General features: G+C 46.4%; 9 protein-coding genes across 9 annotated transcripts; 6 read left to right on the top strand and 3 right to left on the bottom strand.

The window, feature by feature from the left end:
- Window positions 1-2642: 2642 nt before the first annotated feature.
- N7483_000169 (uncharacterized protein) lies at window positions 2643-3362 on the top strand (the record flags this gene model as incomplete). Its single annotated transcript, XM_057083607.1, has 2 exons — window positions 2643-2878; window positions 2942-3362. 2 exons carry the CDS (start codon window positions 2643-2645, stop codon window positions 3360-3362), a joined length of 657 nt encoding a protein of 218 aa, XP_056949756.1.
- A 1591-nt stretch (window positions 3363-4953) lies between these two features.
- On the top strand, window positions 4954-6062 carry N7483_000170 (isopenicillin N synthase family dioxygenase; the record flags this gene model as incomplete). The annotated part of the gene is made up of 3 exons (XM_057083608.1): window positions 4954-5109; window positions 5178-5342; window positions 5397-6062. 3 exons carry the CDS (start codon window positions 4954-4956, stop codon window positions 6060-6062), a joined length of 987 nt encoding a protein of 328 aa, XP_056949757.1.
- Window positions 6063-6521: 459 nt separating this feature from the next.
- Window positions 6522-8626, top strand: N7483_000171 (fungal specific transcription factor domain-containing protein; the record flags this gene model as incomplete). The annotated part of the gene is made up of 3 exons (XM_057083609.1): window positions 6522-6693; window positions 6759-7561; window positions 7649-8626. The coding sequence occupies 3 exons, from the start codon at window positions 6522-6524 to the stop codon at window positions 8624-8626; spliced, it is 1953 nt and encodes a 650-aa protein (XP_056949758.1).
- Window positions 8627-8868: 242 nt separating this feature from the next.
- N7483_000172 (high-affinity Cu transporter CTR3) lies at window positions 8869-9730 on the bottom strand (the record flags this gene model as incomplete). The annotated part of the gene is made up of 2 exons (XM_057083610.1): window positions 8869-9252; window positions 9608-9730. 2 exons carry the CDS (start codon window positions 9728-9730, stop codon window positions 8869-8871), a joined length of 507 nt encoding a protein of 168 aa, XP_056949759.1.
- Window positions 9731-10136: 406 nt separating this feature from the next.
- On the bottom strand, window positions 10137-11005 carry N7483_000173 (exosome non-catalytic core subunit SKI6; the record flags this gene model as incomplete). Its single annotated transcript, XM_057083611.1, has 2 exons — window positions 10137-10641; window positions 10710-11005. The coding sequence occupies 2 exons, from the start codon at window positions 11003-11005 to the stop codon at window positions 10137-10139; spliced, it is 801 nt and encodes a 266-aa protein (XP_056949760.1).
- A 420-nt stretch (window positions 11006-11425) lies between these two features.
- N7483_000174 (putative DNA excision repair protein (Rad26L)) lies at window positions 11426-14582 on the top strand (the record flags this gene model as incomplete). The annotated part of the gene is made up of 2 exons (XM_057083612.1): window positions 11426-11528; window positions 11587-14582. 2 exons carry the CDS (start codon window positions 11426-11428, stop codon window positions 14580-14582), a joined length of 3099 nt encoding a protein of 1032 aa, XP_056949761.1.
- Window positions 14583-14905: 323 nt separating this feature from the next.
- ssuA (RNA polymerase II subunit A C-terminal domain phosphatase) lies at window positions 14906-15760 on the bottom strand (the record flags this gene model as incomplete). The annotated part of the gene is made up of 1 exon (XM_057083613.1): window positions 14906-15760. The coding sequence occupies one exon, from the start codon at window positions 15758-15760 to the stop codon at window positions 14906-14908; it is 855 nt and encodes a 284-aa protein (XP_056949762.1).
- A 614-nt stretch (window positions 15761-16374) lies between these two features.
- On the top strand, window positions 16375-17158 carry N7483_000176 (nicotinamidase; the record flags this gene model as incomplete). Its single annotated transcript, XM_057083614.1, has 2 exons — window positions 16375-16452; window positions 16529-17158. 2 exons carry the CDS (start codon window positions 16375-16377, stop codon window positions 17156-17158), a joined length of 708 nt encoding a protein of 235 aa, XP_056949763.1.
- Window positions 17159-17332: 174 nt separating this feature from the next.
- On the top strand, window positions 17333-18507 carry N7483_000177 (GIG1 family protein; the record flags this gene model as incomplete). Its single annotated transcript, XM_057083615.1, has 4 exons — window positions 17333-17412; window positions 17476-17849; window positions 17919-18101; window positions 18185-18507. The coding sequence occupies 4 exons, from the start codon at window positions 17333-17335 to the stop codon at window positions 18505-18507; spliced, it is 960 nt and encodes a 319-aa protein (XP_056949764.1).
- Window positions 18508-18928: the final 421 nt, after the last annotated feature.

Consider the following 18928-nt stretch of genomic DNA (forward strand, 5'->3'; position numbering starts at 1 on the left):
CCGAGACCGACTCCGAGTCCGAGGTTATGGATGGTTCAAGTCATCGCCAAACAAGAACTGGGTTTAGTGGATTGGATCCTGCGCGCACATGGCGGTCATGTTTGCAAGATTCTGTCTATTTCCGATTTCTCAGATCTCTAGAATGCGCCCGAACACATTGCGCTTGTTTTCCGAGAGTGGAATAATTCTCTTGGTGCAAGGGGTTGAGAGAATGAAGAGGAGCATACGGAGTCTCCGTACACCGTAGTGTCTCCAGGCAATTAGCCGTCAGCTTTGACCAAGGCGCGTCTCACACTGGAATTGATTGGTCACATCTGACCCACATTATACACGTCGTCAACTTATCACTTTTCTCTCTTATGATCCCTTGATTTGATCAATCTTTTCCAGTGATGCCAATCAGAAATATGAACTATGTATCTCATTTTCTTATTCTTTTTATGGAAAGACACCTCATCAATTATTAGTGTCCAGATGCCTACCTCTTGCCTCTTTGGGTGCATGTATACAGTATGAGTACCTCGGTACCTACTCATCTACTAGAAGCCTTCGAAATGTCTCTTGCTATATGAAGGACTTCGCAGAACTTGAACCTTTGAATTATGATTAACCATTATCCTGAACTTGAACTTGAAGCTCATTTTTGGCAACGCGTTCAATTCCCAGCCATCGTCTTCCGAGCGCTCTACGGGCCCCTTTTGATGCCAAAGGACGTCCATGTTCGGTCAATCATTGAATTCCGCGTCTCTAAGATTTGTATTTCAAATACGGCTGCAATATTTCTATTTGATCACGGGTAGCAGACTGACAAATATTTTATTAGAAGTCGGTTTCCAAGGATGGAGGGTTACCTCAATTAGGTATAATGCTCCGATGGAAGCATACACGATCTGACAGGAATATGCACGACTTGTTCGAGAAAGGGCATGGTCGTACAAACTCATGGTTATTGAATTCTGAGCGTCGTCTTCAGCACCATCATCTGGCAGCCTCCCTACCCAGTGCAAATGCATGTATGGTCTCCCCTGCCAGTTGATTTCTGATTGAAACAAGTCATTCGTCGTCTTGCCGTACTGAGGCGTCCCGTCTATCGCAGTCCCACTTTTTCCCTTGCAGGTTGGGTACCTCGAGTCATCCACTCATAGGCCTCTTTTACTACTTGGGTTCCTGCACTTTTATTCACCGTCTGTCTTGATACCCGAGGAGAGCCTACAGCTTATCCCTAGGGCTGCCCGTTGCCTATATCCAACAATACACTGACAAGAGCTAACCTTCCCTTCCAGGTAATCCTCCAGGCAATCCTCCAGGTAACCCTGTAGGTACCTACACACAAAGAGGGGTCGGTCATCAGCCACCTGTAGATGCTACTGACTCGGACTGAGCCCTGTACTTAAGTACATAAACCCACCTGGCCAGGCACTTGAGTGCTGGGGACATATCTTTCCCATTTCAAATGCTCGCTGCTATGTACACTGCCCACCTGGCAGTGCCGCGCGAAGCGCGGCGTGAGGACTTGTCATATGTTACTTCAGTTCCCCCATACCAATCAACTACGCACCCAGGTTGTCCAGTTCTAGCCTGGAGGTTGTTTGCATGTGCGGCAGCTTTGACGTGAAGTATGAAACGGTTAGTAGTGTGATTCTTTGTTGTCCATTCATATGGGTACCTGGGCAGATAACAGTTTGCAAGACGATCAAAAATTCACCTTTCAGCATATATGGTCCGGTCAGCATTTTCTGCAGTCCCAAATTTTGAAAGTTATCTCTACTTGAGTACATAACTTGAAGCATTGGGGTTTGCGCATTCTACAGTTCTTATCGGTCACAGTCCACAGGTGTCGGCAGATACAATCTCTCAGGGGCCAACTCTTTGCCCTGCCTTGCGCTTCTTTGAAGAGATACTCAAAATGAAGACCTCAAGTGTTTGCACTCACAAAGATACATGCCATATTCAACTTCAATTTGCTACTAGAAGTCGTTCTCTTTAAATCATATCATTTTGGATCCTCGCTATGGTCTGAAACTCAAGTTCCTTACGTTTCGATATCTCAGTCCATTTGCGTTAGGAATCATAACCTTATAGATTGTTACCTTGTGTTATCAGTGACATGCTCTCAGTTAGTATAACTTCAAAAGAGTACTGCTCAAAGCAACGAGCAGTACTTAATGCCGTGAATAGCAGCAACCTACAAATGTCAAAACGAGTTGAATCAAGCTGTCATTCACAATAATATCTGGCCCCGGTGGCTGCCTAGAACTACAGACCAACTTGGACCATGGGCCTCATTCACTCCAGGCTTCAACACACGTGCAGAGTCCCTATAAGGAGTGCTGCCTTGGGCCCACTAGGCTTCCTTCGCGCCTCATCGGACGAAACTATCTCTTGATATATGCACTTCTCATATTGCCGCACATATTTCTTGTCCACTCTGCCTCTGATACCGGACTTGCATGGCAGAACATATCCCATTAACTGACTGTTCCAATTTCTGCCTGCCAAACCCCACCGCCATTGGCCTATAAATTCACGATTTCTTCTCAATCCTCTTCTTCCTTCTTTCCCCTCCGCGCTACTTTTTCTTTACCCTCTCTGTCTCTGCTCTTCCTCAAACCTCGTCTTACGACTCGTTGTGCTCCCTCAACATGCCTTACAAGGCCCGCGCTCCGTCTAAGGCCGACCCGTCGGCCTCCTACCTCCTCTTGATCTATCAGGATGGATGGGATGATGTGAAGTTGAAGAACTTCCCTGGTGTCCCTATTGCCGACCCCACTGTCTTCGATTTCTTAGGTCCTCAGGAGATCACTGTGGAGTTGGCTGTTGCTCTTGCAACTGATATCGCCGATAACTCCTGGGGTTCCTGGACTGCTTTCGAGGGATAGTAAGGATCTTGCAGTTTCCTTGTGAACTCTGACTCACAGAATGGCTAACTTGTTTTTTAAAGTAAGCTTTGCGCTTCCTTGAACACCGCCCCGCGCACTTGGTACGTCATTCTGAAGAAGAATAACGGACCTGATGTAGCTCGCGTTGCAGACACTGAAACTGAAACTGAAAGCATCTGGGGTAATGCTTTTGCCAAGGGACGTGCTTCTACTTGGTCCCGTGAGTCTGATGACAATGCGACTGCAATTCACTGCAGTCGTGATGACAGCCCCGCTGAGAATGACTGGAACGATGGCTGGAACGTGAATCACGTTGAGAATACCGAGCGTCGCCACAGCTCTGGAAGCAACGGTTCCTCTGGAGAATGGGCTACTGGTGGAAACTCTTGGAGTTATAACCCTTCTCCTCAGGGCAGTGAGAGCAACTACTCAGCCACCAATGATGACGGACAGAATGCCCCCGTCAGTATCGCAAAATGGTAACTCTGTCTGTGAGTTACTGAAAATCGGACTGCTCACCTCAAGAGCAAGTTGGCATTCTGGGTTGATCTTCCCTCTCCTATTGAGAGACCTGATCCTTGGAGAGCCGATTTGAGCTTCGGCGTCTCGGCATGCAGCTCTAGATTTCATTGCGACCGGAACCTCCTTCGACTTTTTTTATATTGGACCACTGCTCTATACCCTACGTCGCGAATGATTTTCACGGTCCTGCTTTCCGTGCAATCTCTACCTTTTTTTCCTCTGTTTTCTCTCGCTGCCATCTATACTCATCTATTTTGAGAATTACGACCCATTCTCAGATTGATTTTTTTCGATGCATTCTCATATCGACTCTTCTCGACGCATTTTCAGACTAATATTTTTTCCGGGTTCAAAAGTTTTCTTTTCTTTGCTTGCAACAACGCATACCATGCATATATGTATTTCGGGGCATCTTTTCCCACTGCACTTGACTTTTCTTGCAAACCAAAATTTGTGAAATACCAAAAAAAATCTGATTTTCCCCTTGTGAAACATTCCAAAGTTAGTATCTAGTAGGCTTTAGGATTACTAGTAGTTAGGTAAATTTCTGAGTCATTCGCCAGCACTCGAGTGAACATGTATAGCCTATAGAAGCTTGAGGTAACATGATAAGTTGAATTGTATATGGACACAATCTTGAATTAATTGGTTGAGCGTGTAAGTCCCCAGATTGATGGACTTCAGATACTAGTACGCGTACCTAAGGACATCTGCACAGGTATCTGCACATGTGAATATGTATACTATTACTGCATCAATGTGTTCCAGATGTCAGATGTTACTACTATGAGTTGGCTAGACTGGGACCAGCAACCTTGGAAAGTACTATGTAACATTTGAACATTTGAATACGTCAATTTGACTTCCTCTGCCAGAATACCTGGTTGTGTACCCCTTTCAATATTCGAAGGTTCATGTTGATAACTTGAACTTGAAGTACATGTACGTGTAGTTACCCCGGTATCTACTACTCTATTTGTTCCAGGCACTAGTATGTAGCTCTAGAGATCCGAGTCTCTTTTGAATTTGTGTTTGATAATATTCAAAGGCTGGTCCTGCAGCATCTATTATTAAGCCATCAGATGTTCATGTAGTGACATGGACTCCATGATATTGAGATCAACTTGAAATATTACTATTATAAGAAACTCGCGTTTTGATTGGACAATCCGTGTTCAGGGAAGGTGATAATGGATAGAGAGTACAAATGATTGGCTACTATTAAGGGACGCCCCATTCTCGGGATACCACTTTGAAATGTGTATAAGCCGGGATCCCTTTAACTGCCTAAACAGATGCCCAGGTGGTGGATTAAATGTGCTAGGTATATGAATGGCTTCGTGATTGAAATGAATGGTATTCTTGATATCATCACCTTCCCAAATGGTTGTCTGTATCACTGGCACCTGTAATAGTAAAATCAAGAATTCACCTCAGAAGAACTATAAAAGGAACGTTATCCCTCACTGACCCCAATATACAATCATTCAAGTTCAGAACAAGGTTGAAATAGTAGCAATCCCTCATTCTCTTTTCTCAAATCATCCACAATATGTCTGAGACTCTCAATTTGTCGTTGTTGAAAGGAACTCCTCAACAAAGAAAGGATATCTCTGCTGCACTTCTGCGCACCCTGAAAACCAAAGGATGTGCCAAATTAAATAACCACGGCCTCCCTGATGATTTGATTAATGAAATGTTTAATCATGTGAGCTCATGCATGCGTCTGAGATTTGCAATATTACTGGAGTATCTGCTAATGAAGCCTCTATTTAGACACGTCAATTCTTTGCGCTGCCCTTGGAAGACAAGATGCTCGCAAAGCACCCTCTCGAGTCAACGCCCAATCGCGGATACAGTTTTGTGGGACAGGAGTCAGTTTCGAGTATCAGTGGATTCGAGAAGGGTTTGCCGCAAGGCAAATTTGTCCGGGACATCAAGGTATGAATTGGATCACGCAAATAAGAAAATTGACCACTGACAAATAAAAACTAGGAAACAATCGACATCGGTTCTGCGAATGATGAACTCGTTGATAACATTTGGGTACCCGAAGACAAGCTACCAGGCTTCCGTCAGTTCATGGAAGATTTCTATGACAGTTGCTTCAAGCTTGAGCTTGAGATTCTATCTGCCCTTGCGATTGCTCTTGGAATCTCTGAGTCTGAAATGACCATGCTCCATAACAAAGCCGAGAACGAGTTCCGTCTACTTCACTATCCCGCCATTCCAGCATCTGAACTAGCAGATGGCACAGCAACTCGGATTGCAGAGCATACTGATTTCGGAAGTATCACTATGCTTTTCCAAGATTCCGTCGGAGGCCTGCAGGTGGAGAACCAGCAGAATCTGGGTGTCTTCGAGGGGGTTGAATCCCTTGATAAGACTGAGATTATCTTGAATATCGGTGATTCGTTCCAACGACTGACGAATGATACCTTTCGCGCTGCATGCCATCGGGTCACATATCCTCCAACTGTCAAGGTTGGCTCAGATGAGGTCATTCCAGAACGGTATTCGATTGCTTACTTCGCTAAGCCGAACCGCGCTGCATCTTTGTTTCCTTTCAAGAAGTTCATCACGCCTGCTACTCCGTGCCATTATGAAGATATCACGGCCTGGGATTACAACAACCTCCGTATCGCCAAGCTCTTTGGATAGGTCACGGTGATAGATATAATGGATGGATGAATGCAATGTTTTTTTTGTCTTATCATATGTATCCGAAAAGGGCAGGTCTCTCCGCGGCTAGCCATGGAATCAGCATCAATAAGGTGACCTCGGGACTTGTTATTATTCCTTTAATTATAGCCCGAGTCTACGACGAGTAGAACGGACAGAAATTTTTCTCTTTTAAATAGCACACCTCCAGGTCCCTCCAGGACTGCAGCCTGAGTATGGGTTGCGCATTCCAGTACGATTGCGGGAGGGTTGCGAGCCGGAGCCGCATGCCTCTTTTGGCGAGAGATAACTACACCTGGGCATTGCGGGGATACTGCTCGTTCAACAAGACCTCTTCACCATCTTTCATCCAATTTACTGTCTTCAAAGCCTTTTTCTGCATTATACTTGATCAATATCTCACACAACTATTAATACTACGAACTAGCCAATTTGATCATGGAATCCGAGCCATTTTCTCCACATTTTTTATCCCCATTAGAGAGTATCACAGCGACAGCCAACGATAGACCACGAACACGCCACTTAACATTTGTGAGCAATAATAGAGGGTATGTTCGTACCCTCAGTGCCAAAGATGCAGCAAGGAATCGTCAACCGATCTTCACAGGTAAAACAACTTGAATCAACATTCTTTTTTCGCGCCTTCGCCTTCGCGGTACTGACCTTGTATAGACACTGAGCGCCAGCATATGAGCAACGAAGTTCTGAAATCAGTCCCAGATCAAGATTCAGCACAAGCCTTACTTGAAATAGAGAGACTGGACTGTCTCGGCACTCCAAATACGGCATTCTCTTTTTTCAAAGGTCCTTTCGGCATCTCCAGATTTGGAACCGATCCCATTGCAGATCAATCGACCCTTCAGACTGATGAAGATATAACGGTTTATCAGAGCGACCACACAATTGAAACAGGAGAATCATTGGATTGCACTGATATATTTTCCGATCTAATTGCCGACATATTTGAATTTCCAGATCAAGATCATGACCAAGGCTATGATCTCCAGTTCGGTGACCTCATCCCGGCAAGCGCAGCGGTTGAGATTGAGCCATTTCACTCCCTCTCCGATTATTGCGTTGCTATATTCAGCCATGAGTCAGAGGCATGGAGCATCCTTTCACATTACGAAGAAAAAATCGTCCCGTTGATTTCACCTCTGGGTTTTGGCCAGCAAGCTTCATGGGTAAAGTTGGTCATGCCATGTGCTGTAAGCACACTCGGCGATCTCACATCAAGTCTATCAATTGATCACTCCAGAATTGCTTTACTAAATGCTGTTCTGAGTACTAGCGCTTTTCACCTGGCCAACCATTCGAATCTGGACATTGAATACTGGACAACGAAAGGCGAAAGCTATCTGTCCCGGGCCGAATATCACTTCCTCAAATGCTTCAAAACACTCACTATCCAGGCATACAAGACTGCCAAATACAAAGACATTCTGATGACGATCCTGAGTCTCTCAACTGCTTATGTATGCACTTCAAAAAGATCTTGGGAGTTTAACTTACAACTCACTTCAATAATGCATCCATGACAACTAACATATTCTCCACATTAGATGATCAAAGGCAACTCTGAGCAACGATTATCATCTCTGATTCAAGCAGAGAAATTCATATATAACAGCGGCTTCAAGAAATCTAAACTCTCACCTAAACGAAGGACTCTTCATCACTGCTACGCATACATGCGAATCATGGCAGAAACAACAACCATAACCGATGATCTTAGCGCCAATCTCTCTAATACCAGTCTTAGTGACTCCAACAACGAGATGATGTACTCAGACTTCCGAATATATCCCAATATCACATTCTCAGATGACATCCTGGCAATGGAAAAAGATCCTACAATCGCACAACGAGACCTCCATCTAGCCATACCAGGCCGCTGGAGCCTAACATTGTTCCCGGAGATATACGGAATTGCGGAAAGTTTCCTCATGCTCTTATCACAGGTGATCCGACTTGCTAACGAGCGGGATATCCCTATACGACGTGAAAATGAAACTGGGATGCTAAACTTGCGAGATTTCTGGGTTCGCACCAAGGCATTGGAAAAAGCTATTCGCGTTTTGCTTGTCTCAAGCAAAACAGACTCAATACATTCATCCCAGGATGATGGTCAAATTGGGATTGGGAATCCAAGGACACAAGCGATGTATACCGCTCTATTGATTTTCTTCCATCGAAGAATCTATGATCTCAATCCCGCTTTATTGCAGTCCGAGGTAACTGCTGTCCGACGATTTCTCGAAGAGATCCAAAGAAATGAACTTGGGAAGAGTGATAACATGGCAACACTTATATGGCCTGCGTTCATTGCTGCATGCGAGGCTGTACAAGTGGAGACTCAGAGGTTCTTTTCCTCCTGGTTTGAGAGCTGCTTCACTGCTACTGGGTTGAAGAATGCTTCAATGGCCAAGAATATTATTGGGATTATCTGGGCTAAGAGACAGGAGACAGGTCTAGACGGGGAGATCTGTAGTTGGCCGGATGTCTTAAGAGCCACTAAATTAAGGTTGATGTGCACATAACAAGCATTTCCACCTCTTCGGAAGCTTAATGAAGCAACTTTTCAAACTCCCTATGATATTGTGTGGCTTCCCTAGTATTTCTTTTTTTTGCTGCCATTCACAGCTGTTTTCCGCCCGTCTCTTCTTGATTGGCGCGTGTTATCTAGCCGCAGCACTTGGTAACCGCAGTGGCATCATTCCTGTTTAAACATTCGAATGATTAGCTTTGACATATCTTCTCAAGAATTGAAGATACTGCAGACTCACGGCTTTGCTAGAGACAGTGCCTCCCAAGAAAAGATGAACGATCCGATGTATGCACCGATGAAGATACAGATGATGATGTATCCGTTGTAGTACATGGCAAGGAGCATGATGAAGTAGGCGACTGCAAACTGCATGGTGTGCAACAGTGCGCGGATGATCTGTTCAACGAAAGATGGTCTGTACAGACCGAATTCAACAGCATCGTGTGCAGGGCTTTGAGATGGTTCGCCTACTACACTTTTATTGGTCCCCAATGAGCTACCTTGCTCTTCCGTGGAGATTTCACCGGGCGGAGTGGGTAGGGCTAGAACATGTTTAACCGTACCAGGGACAATGTCAATATCTCTAGGCATGGAGCTTGAGGACTTCTGGGCCAAGGTCTTTTTTTTCGCGGTCGGCATAGTTGTCAGGGGGAGTTAGATACAAGTGGCGGATTCGAGCTCGACGAAAGATGAAAGCATCATATTCCCGGCCCAGACGGCGCAAGCCCTCCAGGAGTATCACCAGAAGAATGACACCGATGCAAGACCCAGCAAACATGCCACTAGAGCGGATATGCCAAGAGTATGTCAGGAAGCCTTGAAATCATTATATATTGTTAGTAAAAGCTGAAGATCGAGACATGGAAATATGTGAATTCGAAGCATACAAGAATCAACTGTGTACCAATTCCATAGCATCTAATCATAGCTAATTAGTCCAGGAAGAATCATTACCGCAGTGTACTAGACTGACCGAGATTTTGCAGCTCATATCCATATCGCCCATGCCACCCATACTAGGTGTTCCCGTGGTACTGGTCGGCATCATGCCGGACATGGTCGAAGTAGGAGCCATGGTCATGGCGGTAGAATCCATTTTGGCGTCTTTTTGATGGATTGAAGAGTTGAAGGATTCAAGAGCGAAGTTACCTGAATTTAAAATGGATTGAGTCGGCTAGATATGAAGTGCAACGTGATACGCGCAAGAGGTGGAACGTGGTTGAAGGTACAAAAGAAAAGTAAACAACCTTGGAAGGTTAACTAGAACCCTGGAGAGGAAAGGAGCTGCTTGGGACTAATGTATGAGCAGATTTCCTACCAACCAGGCAATCAAACTACGGGTTGAGTACAATTGAGCAGATTTAGGAAATCGCAGGTTCGTTCATCTCTTAAACATAATGATCTCGCAAATATCAATAACGGCATAGTTGAATTCAATCCCTGTTTAAAAAAGTATCATATGTCCAGACGCCATTCAAATGCAATCAGTTGATATCATGTGCTCATGCCCGGCTTGAACTCTTAATAACTCCTTCAAACAACTCACGGATCTGGCCACATCCGTCAATTCCCACAGCCATCATTGTCTCAATGTATGTGGTGTGGACCTTGGAATCCATGCTCATAAAAGAGATACCGGTCTCTTCTTCTTCGTCCATTTGATCCTCTCCAACAGGTACCTTAGTCGTAGTCGCAATAGTCATGAACGGCAATTCTTGCTCTTCAGGGAGCGCCATATCCAGGAGAGGGTCAAGCTCATCACTACGAGGATCTTTGGGTGTCAAGGCGCTGCCACTCATACCAGATGTACAGGCACAGAGCAGACCAGGCATAGGAATACCGGCATCAACCAAAGCCAGAGTGCATGCGTTGATAGCTGCGGCGAGCACAGAGCCATCGGCGGAGAGAATGGAGACGTGAATGCTAATAGTACTATGTGGGTAGAGATGGGTGTAAAGGTGTGATTGGAAAGCAGAGCGAAGAAGGACCTCCATGCGCGAAGATTTCCTATAAGATAAAACATTAGCATGCTGCCACATCTTCAGATCATACATAACATTGGCGTGTGGTCTTACTTATCGCCTCCTCCACCTCGTCGTCTGCGATCCACCGCAGCAAATCCCGCAAGATTGACATCCACATCGACAATAGCGCCCGCACTTCCTGCGGAGCCAGTAGCATCACCCCGACGACCTGCCGCAGGTCCGTGGACAGAGCACATGACCGAAGTATTACCCATTGTCAGATAAGACGATCCAGAGCTAGCGGCGTTGGTCGAGATCTGCGCTTGAATCAAGCGCAGCTCGTTCCACCGCCGGCCATCCAGCCGGAGCTTGGTGAGAGGGTATGTGGTAGAAGTATCGAGAGGCATCTTTGCTCTTAGGTTGGATTATTTTAGCTGGAAGATATGAGAAACCCTGCGCGATGTTCTGCGCGGTATCGAAGGTGGAACGCCTCAAGTATCTCTAATGGCTGGATTGCAGCGGAAAGTCAGCGCATGTTCATCTCACTAGGTCAACCCCCAGGCAAAATTGAGGAGTAAAATAGGAGTAACTCACCTTCAAGCTGGTCGCAAATCAAATTCAGGCTCCAGTAACCACTTGATTTATACGTATTGGAGATGTGAGTACAAGCTCGTGTGGGGAAGAGTGCAGCTTTTTTTTCTTTCCGCCTATCGGAATGACATCGCCCATTTGCTCTCCGCCCTCTCCGCCTTTACCATCTGATACCATCTGACGCGCATTGTACCACAGCTTCGTCTTATTCAATACACCACTATTATGCTTTCAAAATGGATGAGCAAAATGACTTTGGAGTCATTACTATTGACTCAGATGATGATGATCTGGAAGTGACCCGTTACGTGAATCGAACTCCCGTTGCGACTGCATCAAGTAAGTACTAGATCCCGGAAGACGCGACCTGCAGCTAACCTGCGGCTTTGCGTTCTAGACACCAAATATTCTGCCAGGGTTAAAGACGAAGATCCTTCTACTCCCAAAGCTGAAAATTTGGATACTTCCTGGCAAACAATAACAAATATTCCCGTGGTTGTCGAATCCGACGAGGACAGCGACGGTGGGTTCAACGATGGGGAAGCCGCATACAAAAAGTTCAAGGAACGCAAATCGCTCAAACGAAGACAGAGTGCTGCAGCAACCCGGAGAGCGAGAATTTCAAAGCTACCCAAGAGAGAACAGCCAGCTGGCGATCTGATCGTGGGCCTTGTGAAGACAGAAGGCTCCACATCTAAACCAAAGCGAACTCAAAAGGAGTATGGCGATGTATCGTCTGAGGGTGAGCTGATGGAGTATACGCTACCAGGCCATCTAAAGGAGCGCCGTCATGACTTTGATCGAAAACAGGAGGACCTCCAGGAATACGGGTTAAAGCTACCGCCATCTTACGATGATGTGGATTTCTCAGATGATGAGCGCATGGAGGAGCTTCAGGAAAGGCCATCGTTCCCTGGAAGAACACCGGCCCGGGAATACAAGGACATCCCATTAACATATTCACTTGGGTTGATTCCTGCTCCGATCGCACAGTGGCTGCGCCAATATCAAGTTGAAGGAGTAGCATTTCTCCATGAGAAGTTCGTCTACCAGAAAGGCGGTATCCTTGGAGATGACATGGGCCTAGGAAAAACGATCCAGGTCATTGCGTTCCTGACAGTAGCCTACGGTAAAACTGCAGACGAGCGGGACGCGAAGCGAATGCGGAAGATGCGCCGGTCCGGGGATGTCTGGTACCCTCGTACATTGATTATTTGTCCTGGAACCTTGATCTCAAACTGGATAGCCGAGCTCAACCGATGGGGATGGTGGTCAGTGGAGACATATCATGGTGCTAGCAAAGATCTCGCTCTCAAGGCTGTAAGCTCAGGCAGTGCTGAAGTCCTCATCACGACCTACACGACTTACGTGAACAATAAGGAGTTGGTGAATCTGGTCGAGTGGGATTGTGTTATTGCCGATGAGTGTCACAAGATCAAGGAGCGCAAGTCCGAAACGACTAAGGCGATGAACGAGATCAATGCATTATGTCGCATCGGTTTGACGGGAACAGCTATCCAGAATCGATACGAGGAGCTGTGGACTCTATTGAATTGGACCAACCCCGGCGTTCTCGGCCCAATTACTACGTGGAAGGCGCAAATCGCTGAGCCATTGAAGATTGGACAATCCCACAATGCAACCGTCAACGAATTGAGCAGAGCAAGAAGAACGGCCAAAAAACTTGTCGAGAACCTGCTTCCCCAATTCTTCCTCCGCCGAATGAAGAGCTTGATTGCCGACCAACTACCGAAAAAAAGCGACCGAGTGGTTTTTTGCCCTCTCACTTGGTCACAAGCTGACGCTTACGAGAATTTTCTCGATAGTGACATCGTTCAAACGATCAAGGCTTCTACGGATATTTGCGACTGCGGGTCAAAGAGGAAAGCCGGCTGGTGCTGTCACAAGTTCGTTCCTGGTACTGAGACACCCTGGCAGGCATATGTCTTCCCAGCAATCACCGTGCTACAAAAATTGAGCAACCATCTGGCTATCCTGATTCCTCAGGGCACTGATCCACGAGAGAGGCAAGAAAAAGACAAAGAGATGCTGCAGATTGCGGTACCTGATCGCTGGGCCGAGCTTTTTCGCACCCGCGACTCAATCGTCAACTATGCCGATCCTGAATTCTGTGGGAAATGGAAGGTCCTACGGAAGCTCCTCAAATGGTGGCACTCAAATGGAGACAAGGTACTCGTGTTCTCGCATAGTGTGCGTCTCTTGAAAATGCTGCAAATGCTTTTCAAGCACACTAGCTATAATGTGAGCTACCTCGACGGGTCCATGAAGTACGAAGACCGATCACTAGCGGTCGACGAGTTCAACTCAGATCCCAAGCAATTTGTCTTCCTAATCTCCACCAAGGCCGGTGGAGTAGGCCTGAATATTACATCCGCGAACAAAGTGGTCGTTGTTGATCCAAATTGGAACCCATCCTACGATCTACAAGCACAGGACAGAGCGTATCGCATTGGCCAAGTTCGGGACGTGGAGGTCTTTCGACTTATATCCGCCGGTACAATAGAAGAGATCGTCTACGCACGGCAAATCTACAAACAGCAACAAGCCGAAATCGGTTATAACGCCAGCTCGGAGCGACGGTATTTCAAGGGTGTCCAGGATCAAAAAGACCAAAAGGGCGAGATCTTTGGAATGCAGAATCTATTCTCGTATCAATATGACAATGTGGTTCTCCGAGACATCGTGAACAAGACCAATGTCGCCGAAAGTCGAGCCGGAGTTCAAGTCGTGGATTTCCACTTCGACGAAGACGAAAATGCCGCAGCTGCAGCCGAACAAGGCCCTGTGAAGACAGAAGAGGAGGTTATGAATCAATACGCCGCTATGGTCCGTGGTGAAATTGAAGAGAACGATAGCCCCAAGCCTCGCACTGGCGCTATGCCAGCGAAACACGACCCCGTGCAAGCAATTCTCTCCAGCGCCGGTGTGGAGTACACTCATTTGAACAATGAAGTGATTGGTTCCTCCCGCGTTGAGGAAAAACTAAGTCGTCGCGCCGAACAGGTGACCAATGACCCAGATGCGAACGTGCAAATCTTTGAGCCCTCGTCTTGTACAGCCGATCTGGAAGATGTCTCATTTATCTCAGAAAGTAGGACTCGGATGACCCGCAACTTGAACATGGACCATCTGCCTTTCCGCTTCAAATACAACCCACCCGAGGATGTCAAACGCCGTCAGTTCTGCAGCATGGCGCAGTGGATGGGATATCCTGACGCCACGGAGTTTGGGTTAGTTGTTGAGAATATGAGTCAAGCTGAAAGGAGAGCATGCCTTGAACGGTGGTATGAGCATCGGCGGAACGCTTTGCTAGTCAAGACGGAGGACGTGAAAGTCGAGGGAATAAAGCCCGAGTTGAAGAATGAGGAATAACTTGGGTTTTGGAACATCATTCTTATTGCGATGGCTCATGATTTTAAATGCAGGATACCCTTAAAATTATGGCTACAACGGCGTTGAAGTGAATTGATATTGATACCCAGGCTTGATTTTTTGAAATACAACTACTAGAGATCGTTATATTTCTTGCCTCGTCACTACTTGCAAAATCCTAGAGAATACTAGTAGATGCTACAGAAGAAGTCCACGTATAAAAAAAAATATAGTAATGAATTATAATCTGACATCTGGAGCAAGAACGCGAGATGCGACATGCGAAAAGATAAGAGAGAAAAGGGTATCTCAGACATAAAGAGCTAAAGCCACGCCAAAGTCCACAAAGCCGGCAGATTCGGATTCTTCTCCTGCCACTCCGCCAGAATCTCCGGGACCAACTCATCGAAGCTCTGACGCGCAGGACCAGAGCCATTCGCCCATCCTTCCGTTCCGTGTCGCTGACGCTGGGAGATCGCCGCATTGTTAAGCCTGTTGGCCAGGTCGAGAATCGCCTTTCCTCCCACAAGGGCCTCTTCGTGATTATCCTTGATATCGACGTTAAAAACGTGAACGGGTCGATTCAGAGACGAGCCCTTATTCATGAGGTCGTCGACGACAGCATCCCAGCATCGCTCTTCGCAGGTAATGATAACATCAACGACGCCGCCTTCCGTACCGATCGCGCCCTTATCACCCTTCGAAAGATGTTCAAGACGCGGCATACCGGGAACCCAGTCCTGGAAGCGCTCAGGACCCCATTTCAAGTTGCGATTGCGATCCAGCATATTCAGGATACCATTGCTGCGGTAAAGACGCTCATCCTTTGAGTGCAATTCCTCGTACATCTGGTTGTAGGACGTAGTATTGAAGCTGTAGACATTTGGCTGGGTGATTGATGGACCTGGGAGACGGACCAAGGAACCAGTGCCGAAGGAGATGACGGGGAAGGCGGTTGGAGCGGTAGAGAGACGGAGGTGCGCTTCCATGGAACGATTGTTGTTTGAGGCGCAGACAGTGCAGAACTTGAGCTTCCAGTTATCTGGAGTGCTTTCATCTTGGCTGGTTGTTGAGTCCATTTCGGTAGGTGTGCTAGACTCGGGTGGTGGTGGAGGAGGTGGAGGAGGGGTTTGGGGAGTAGTGCTCCCCGTGTTTACACGGCGAGGATCATATGCCATGATGGATAATTATTATGACGCGAAGCACGAACTCCTTTTGTTGGGAGATGTATGATTCAATGTTGGTATGATATGGAAGAGAGACTAAGTAGGGGAAGATTTTGATAGGGTAGAAAAAAATTGGAAAATAGAAAATAGAAAATCAAGACTTGTTTCACGGAGGCTTGAAGATGAGTTTACTGGTTCCTGTTTTTGTCTATATTTTGGTATTAGCCAAATTTGATCTTTAATCCAATGAATCTCAAAAACATTAAGCATAAATAGATCGAGTGTTTCAGAAAAAAAGCGTATAAAGGTTTGTCCGCATAGCAAAAGCTCAGACAGCTCCAATAAATAAAGAATTCATCACATAAAAACGATCGCGATAGAATAGAACACAAATATTTTACGTACCTGGCAATGAATCATGATCCAACTGGTTCTGTTACATGAATTGGGGCCGTAGCCCTTGAGAAAGAAGAAGAGAAGGAGGTTTTTAACTGTGAAGTTTCGCGCTTTTACCGCTTGGATGACTCAGCCAAGCTCCCCCGCCGCCCGCCGCTATAAGAGAGCTAGAGTAAACAATACACGCAATCAATTTGATCTCCCAAATAATTAAGATTTCAGTTGCAGAAATGGGTTCCGAAGCTGAAAACGGGCCTTTTGTGCCTGCCTTGATTGTGGTTGACATGCAAGAAGACTTCTGTCCACCTGTAAGTGAATATACTTCCTTCTCGGCTAATTCTACTCGGAAGTGTGGTACTGATACGAAAGCTATGAGGCTTATAGAATGGGTCTTTGGCAGTACAAGATGCACGCTTAATAGCACCTCTGATCAACTCACTGCTTGCCCAGCCAGGCTTCGTGTCACGTATCGCTACTCAAGATTACCACCCGGCAAACCATATCTCCTTCGCTAGCAACCACCCCGCCCCAAACAACCGTCCATTCGAATCATTCATTGAAATGACGAATCCCAACCCAGCTCCAGGCCAAGACCCAGAGACCAAGCTTCAGCAACTGTGGCCTGTGCACTGTGTGGAGGGTACGTCCGGCGCGGATGTTATTCCCGAGATCGAGGCCGAGCGTTTCGATTTAGTGATCCAGAAGGGCAGACACTCGCAGGTCGAGATGTACTCTGCCTTTGCCGATGCCTTTGGAAATCTCGATCCTACTGTGACGAGACAGTCTGTGACTGTGGATATTACCTCTGAGCTCCAGGCCAAGGGAGTGACGGATGTCTTTGTGGTTGGAGTAGCGGGGGATTACTGTGTGAAGTCCACGGCCATTGATGCTGTCAAGGCTGGATTCCGAAGCTGGCTGATTGAAGAAGGCACAAAATGTGTTAATCCTGCTGGCTGGGAACAAGTCAAGGAGGAGCTGAGCATTGCGGGGGGTCTCGGTCATTCATGCAGGTGATGCAGTGTTGCAGAAGCTTTCGGTCGCAGCGCAGTAGATATTCCGTACATAGTGACCTGATGACATTTACCCTCTTTATCGAGGATCATGATATTTACATAAACATTTTCAAAATGATATAAACAAGAGTTATATAGTTGTTATGGTGTCTTCCTTTCAAGTTTCAGTCCAATCATGATCACCGAGTGGATTCTTGCGGGACTATTGACCCCAGTGATCGACAACATTGAATTCCAACGGTTCCTCGGCAGGAAGTACGTTGTTTTCAAGGGTCATTTGTCATATTTCTTTTCTTTACCCCTAACTGCTGGGGCAAGGGGTGATATCTGGGAGTCTCCCCTATCCAGGTCTCCAACTACAACAAAGCAAAGTCTCGAGATTTCCTTCGATGAAGTAGTCTGCTTCTCTATGATGCCGCACTCTACAGGGGCATCCACGCCAGCAGTGGCAATAACCGCGCTTGATGAGAAACTTACTGATGCAAATACCAAGTCGTCTGCTCAGTTTCTCCATGATCATGGCCTTACCGCGGATAACCTCCCATACTGGCTAATGAATGTTCCCCACTCCAAATGGACCGCCGAGTGCCCACCCTTTCTACTGGGTCAATCACCGAAGAACATTCGATGTCTCGCTACACCCGATTCACAATACCAACGACAAAACTGGGAGCTGGTGCAGGAAATAATCAGTTGAGTGGAACTGTCTCTTCCTGCATTGGGGCCCATTTGTTTTCGCTGACTCGGAATTCCTCCCGCAGGAACGAACCGGATTGATCGATTCCAACGCGTGCCTAGTGACTTGCGCAAATATCTGGAATATGTGGCCCACATTAAAGCCGAGTATGGATCGGTGATGCGGTTTGTTGTCAAAGAAAGACTAGGATGGGGTAATGGAGACACCAAAGACTTGATTCCCAAAGGAGAACCATTTGAGTTCGACGGTATGTCGTGTTCATGGGAGATTTGTACCCAATCAACTCCTAGTCTTGAAAACTGCTTGACTGATATGCTATGCATGAGATAGAGGATATCCGCATTCTGTACAATGACTGGCCCTATGGTATTGACACCGACATTATCCACTTGGTCGTATGGACCAAGTTTGAGCTGCCCGATGACCCAATTACGGGGGATATTACGCCCGAAGTCCACCTGGCCATCGAGCAATATGTCCAACGAACTTTCTGCTCTCGAGTGGCAGCTGAACAAGTAGTCTGGTTCAAAAACTGGAAGTCTCTCAAATCTGTCCACGCGGTCGAACATTTCCACGTCATGCTTCATCGACCAGATCTGGTATTTGTTAGGGAGATCACGCGTGGGGACATCCCGCAGATTGAACGGGTCTGATTTGACCTGATTTGACCCTTAATATGTCCAGGTGGAATTTGTGGAAACGACTTGGGAAGAATACTAGTGGATCTCTATTACTCTGCAGTGACGGAAACCTGCAGTTCTTTTTTTTTTCTCTCTCTTGCAAGTACAAATTACATACTACGATATTATGTACCCAGTTCTCTCCCACTCTCCGCCAAGATGTTGCCCCTCATGATGATCATAAGAGATACTCCGTTTGTTGGGAAAGGGTAAAGGGGGAAAGTTGAACTACATCAGATTCCCTTTTTTTTAATAGAAGAGTAGACAGATGATTCAAGATTCTTCTCTTTTATTCTATTTAATCTATGGATCTTCAACTATTCTCAAGCCAACCCTTTTCAAGTATAGTGAGGCTTTTCAACGTCACTGCCCCATACTAGTAAGCGCCGTCTGT

This window comes from Penicillium malachiteum (assembly GCF_028827825.1).
Source record: "Penicillium malachiteum strain IBT 17515 chromosome Unknown utg000001l:1.0-8184562.0:1.0-8186909.0, whole genome shotgun sequence".
NCBI classification, from domain to species: domain Eukaryota; kingdom Fungi; phylum Ascomycota; class Eurotiomycetes; order Eurotiales; family Aspergillaceae; genus Penicillium; species Penicillium malachiteum.